Here is a 5017-nt window from a genome sequence, read left to right as displayed (position 1 = left end):
TAAAATTGCTAGAACCTCGATCAATGAACAAAAGCCAATGGTTGGAAGTCTATGTATCCTATAACTGTACATGCATACCTCGCTAATTGATCGACCTAAAGTGGCTCACCTTTAATATCACACTCCAGACACCGACCATATCCGAAAAGCAATAGAAAACATCGGGAAACGTGCAGAAAATCTGAACAAAGAAAGCCAGCGATTAAAGGTTCTATTCAAGCGCTCACAAGAATATCTGGATCACCTACGCACTACTATTCGGCTACTATCCGCATTCTGGGTTTCATAGATTAATGTTAATCTTGAACATGATTTGCACACGCGTCACGGGAATTGGACTGGCTGTTGCATCTCTCATGCGTTTGTCAAATATTGCCGTGATGATTTTTCTATGACAATATTAATTACGCGAGATATATCCTTGTGTACTACGGCGACATGAGAAGCGTACTAGACGAGCACCTGGAAGTTGAGGCCATCGTGGAGGCATGGCGATTCTCTGTACAAATGAGCTCTGTCAATCCCTTGGCCGGATACCCGTAAACCAGACAGTCGAGGAAACAATAAGCAAAGACACACAGACAGCTGGAGGAGCGAGAAGACTCAGCTTGAAGCCAGGTGCTCTCCCACGCTACTACTTGACCACTTCTCTTCCTTGTACGCTACACGAGATGGTGGGATATGCTAGTCGGTGAGATAGCATAAGAGAATGTCTCGAGTCTGAGGAACCACCTGTCAAGTTTCACGCCACACTAAAGAGGTAGAATTTGAAAACCTTTACGCACCTGTCGAAAACAAAAAGGGCAACTAAGGGAAAGGGCGATGAGATGATCCTTCGGGCAGATAGCAATTTATTTGCCCGAACGATATTAATCACCGAAAGTCGCCAGTTGCGCATAAAAGATCTTCTAGAGCATCCTCTGCGCCCCCTTCCAGCTTCCTTGGCTTCAAGCAAAGGATTACCAACCAAGACAAATAAAGAGCAGCTTGGCAGGGAGCTTGTTTAACCTACAGAACAGATGCCTATTCCAACTGCAGTGTACATAATTAAAGGTATGGCGCTTGTTCGGAAGTTGAGGGTAGACCATTTTTCCTTTGTTGAAATTCCTGACACGGCACTGGAGTCGGACGAGAGGGAGGTAGCAGCATTAGTATAGATGTTGTGTTTGATGATAACATGAATCTTTCAATTAAGTTGGCGGAAAGAGAACAAAGAGGTCAAGGAGACTAAATAACGTATAAGAACCTTGCAGCTGGGCAAAGGATCAGGCAATTGAGGAACTTTTTACAGAAAGGCCAAAATAAGAACAAAAATTTGGTTTTATCAACGGAGGGCTGACGAAGGGCTAACGCTCGAAACGTCAGCTTTCAGAATCTCTGTACGGTGGCCAATTTACATTATCAACTCCGTTGATAAAACCAAATTTTTGTATACTACTTCCCCACCGACGCAGCACCACAGTTTCTTTAGAAACTACCCTCTTCAAAATAAGAACAGCTTGATTATTTCAGTCATCGTTGACCACTGGGGTAAGACCTCTAGTTGTGCAAAAGGCAAGGAATTTTGCATCACTTCCGGCAATTTAGGGTATAAACTGAGGATACAAGGTGTACAAGAAGTAGAAGAACTACAATCGGAGCGAGAGGAAACACACACCCGTCTCCCCCTTTACTTGGGGAGGCCTAATTTACATAAGCTTAGTAGTTCCTCCTCGCCACCAATGTAATTCAATAATTTTTCTTTCCATCTTCTCTTTTTTGATTGTTCATATTTGTATTTTAATTTCTTCTTTCTGTGGCAAAAAATAAATAAATAAATAAATCCATCCTTCCAAGTATGCATCCAAACCACCTTTTAATGTTATCGTTGTCTCCTCTCAGGATACAGATGTGCGCGTCTTCTGTGTTGTCTTCGCGATAGCAATCATAGTCCCACTTGCCAGCGATGTGTGTCGCAATACCTTGAAAGATACATCGAAAGATATCTCACTCAATTGGAGAGGATGAATGCAAGGCCTTTCCTGTATTTACATGCCTTTACGGGATGTAACTCAGTAAGTGCATTTGCAGGCATCGGAAAGGTTCAACCTTTGAAACTGATGCTTAAAGACGAAGAGTTCCAAAGAATTCGTCAGAATCTTGGAGAGGATTGGTCGGTTTCCCCAGAGCTATGCAAGGGGTTGGAATTGTCTGTATGTGCCCTGTATCGCACTAATAAAGAGACACAGAATGTTAATGACTGCTGATATGCTGTATTTTGTGCGAAGAAGGGGGAAGTAGAATCAGACCAGTTACCGCCTTGCAGGGACTGCTTCCAAAAGCACTGCCAACGCACTAATGATCGGACTGCTGTGTGAAGAATTGTCTTCTCAATGATGAAGTGCTGAGTCCAGTTGGAAAAGGCTGGGTTTTGGGAAGCGGTCAGTGGCTTGAGATAGATTGCACGAGTAGGCTGCCTGCCCTAAGATCCATCCGCATCGAGTTTATCGCTTACAACTGCAAGAAGTCGTGCGAGAACAAGACATTCGAGTGCATCCTTAACGACCTAAAATGCAGCGACTTGTGTCATCTCACAAAATGTACAAGCCAAGTTGAAATGGGTGAGAACGTCGACCTTTATGTGGAAGAAGATGAAAAGGATGATCATGATTTGTTCCTAGATCTGAATTGACGAAACTGTTGATTTGAATCTCTGCTACAATAGTTGGACATTTACTGAAAGAAAAAGAATACACTAAAAGCATACCATGTTGCATAAGCCATTGATTTCAAATGCTCTTGGGAATATGCAGTGTCCTAAAGAGCATTTGGAAACGATGGTTTCTGCGAAATTTGGGGGGCAAACAAAGTGTGCTATGGCGAATGCGAAAATAGAGAGTTGGCGTTTTTTCAGCGGCAATTTGAAGGGGAGGTGAATGAAAACAATCTTTCTGTTTCATTGCCTCTCGGATTTGACTATGACATTTGTAACCGAGACATGTGAGTTGAAAGATTTTGTATGAAGACTAAAACTAATAAATAAATAAATAAACAACTGACCCTCAACGGAAATGTAATGTTCTTTGCGATGGAAAAAGCTTGCTCATTTATTTGTTTTTTTAAATAATTATTGTGTGGGACCAAGTGTAAACATTTGGCCTTACTACAACGCGTGACTCATCCCCGGTCTTCGTAAATGCAGATGACGGATTCTAGGCAAATTGTGTCTTTACTTCTTGGGTTTCTTTCAAGTTTAATAGCTTGCATTCTTCTAGCTGAGTATTTAAGGAAGGGATTGAACGTAGCAGTAATAGTAATAGTAATTACTTTATTAATAAGACATTGCAGCCTTACGGCTGAATTACGGATTATTTACATATAATAATAACTATAAAAATATATAAAAAGACGAAAGTTTAAAATGATGCAAACACTCCTTAAAATCTACAATTATTAAAAGTGTATACACAACCCCAGGTTCGATTATTGATTTGCATAATAAAAATTTACAATTTACAATGATTTAAGAAATGAAGTTCACCCAAGGTGCAAGGTTGCTTTCCGTGTCAGCCACGATAATAACGGCTGTAAAACGATGAAACAGAAGGCAAGAGTGAATCAGATAAGAGTGTTGTTATGGCATGGGTGGGCTCCTCAGCACAGTCACAAATGACTCTCTTTTTAGAATACCCGTTCCCGCGAAAATCAGTTGTCATGTCTCTGACAAAAACATGGCAGAAGCAGTCACGCGTGACATGGTTTCTTCTGACTGGTTTAAATCTGCGGCCCTTTGTTTGTTTCGCGCGCAAAGTGTATCTAAAATAACTCCATTTGTGACTTTGCTGGACAAGACCTGAAAGTGTTAGAAGAACGATCTAATCTAATTCACTCTTGCGCAAACTTAACCCCTTGCAAATTCCGGAAGCTCATGTTTTTTCATAATTTTTTTGCAAAAATCCTATAGAGGAAAACATGGACAGCAATAACACCTGAGGCCATCTGCTGGCTGACTGCGCGCGAGTTGCACTTAAATGAACAAGGGTTGATGGCCAAGGAAGTGGAAGTGAAGTTATAAAGTTATGAAGGCGCCTCATGGAGGCAGTGCGGATCGGTAGTTAGGACGCTAGGACGCTTGCCTCGATATCCGGACATACTGGTTTCAAGACCTGTTCTGATCGGTGCCTTGAATTTCAAATTCTCGGCGGCACTGGCAAATGAGGGTCTCAATGGGGGTAGTGGCTTTTACGGCTAAAGGTTAAATTTTAAGCATTTTTACGACGGTTAATTTTTTTCCCGTTGCGCTTAACTGAAATTGTAATAATTTATTACCCATTGTTTTGCATTATAATATAATAATTACCAACTGGAGAACTTTAATTTGCGCTATCGTTTTTTTTATTATGGTTAACGGTTTTCAATTTGTTTCACGGCTAACGGTTAAAGCTTTGACCCTTTTTACGGCTAACGGTTAAACCTTATTGACACCCTTGCAATAGCCCTTTCCACGGTTAATTTTTCTCATTTGCATTACAATATAATCTAGCATGTATGTGAAGCAATTTCGGGTTATTTTGTAGTTTAAACCCAAGTTAGATTACATTGTAATGCAAATAAGAAAAACTAACCATGAAACGGGGCTATTAGCCAAGTGTTTTGCCTCTGGGGCTGGGATTCTTAAAGTTTCCTTCCGAAAACAAGGAACTCTAAACTTGGGTTGTGCCTTGTGAGGGCGTCAAGTCTTCATACGCTTTTGAATAACATAAACAATCTAACTATCTGAAACCATCTTTTGCATTCAGGTAAATTTGCATCGCTGCTGGTAAAAGTAGCAGTCATGATGCAATGATTATTTCATTGTCTCCATAGTTCAAATACACGACTTTCATATATTCTACACTTTGAGCATAATTTGGACAAAAAAAGGCTACTTTTACTAGCACAATCTATAAAGTCCTAAAAGGCCTATGTGGTACCCTTCATGTTTGAAAAGGCGCGGGAAAAGACTTCAAATTGGGCCTGAGAACAAAACAATTAAAGA

General features: G+C 40.7%; 1 protein-coding gene across 1 annotated transcript in view; it reads right to left on the bottom strand.

Annotated features, from left to right (window-relative positions):
* Window positions 1–4955: 4955 nt before the first annotated feature.
* LOC138020143 (uncharacterized) overlaps window positions 4956–5017 on the bottom strand; it is a 13192-nt gene continuing 13130 nt past the window's right edge. Inside the window, exon 4 of the mRNA XM_068867170.1 lies at window positions 4956–4995. Within this exon, the coding sequence (XP_068723271.1) occupies window positions 4956–4995 (40 nt within the window). The remainder of the gene's footprint in view (window positions 4996–5017) is intronic.

Source organism: Montipora capricornis, chromosome 10, assembly GCF_036669925.1.
Source record: "Montipora capricornis isolate CH-2021 chromosome 10, ASM3666992v2, whole genome shotgun sequence".
Taxonomy (NCBI): Eukaryota; Metazoa; Cnidaria; class Anthozoa; order Scleractinia; family Acroporidae; genus Montipora; species Montipora capricornis.
Note: the sequence above shows the minus strand (reverse complement) of the source record. Positions and strands in the feature narration are given on the sequence as shown.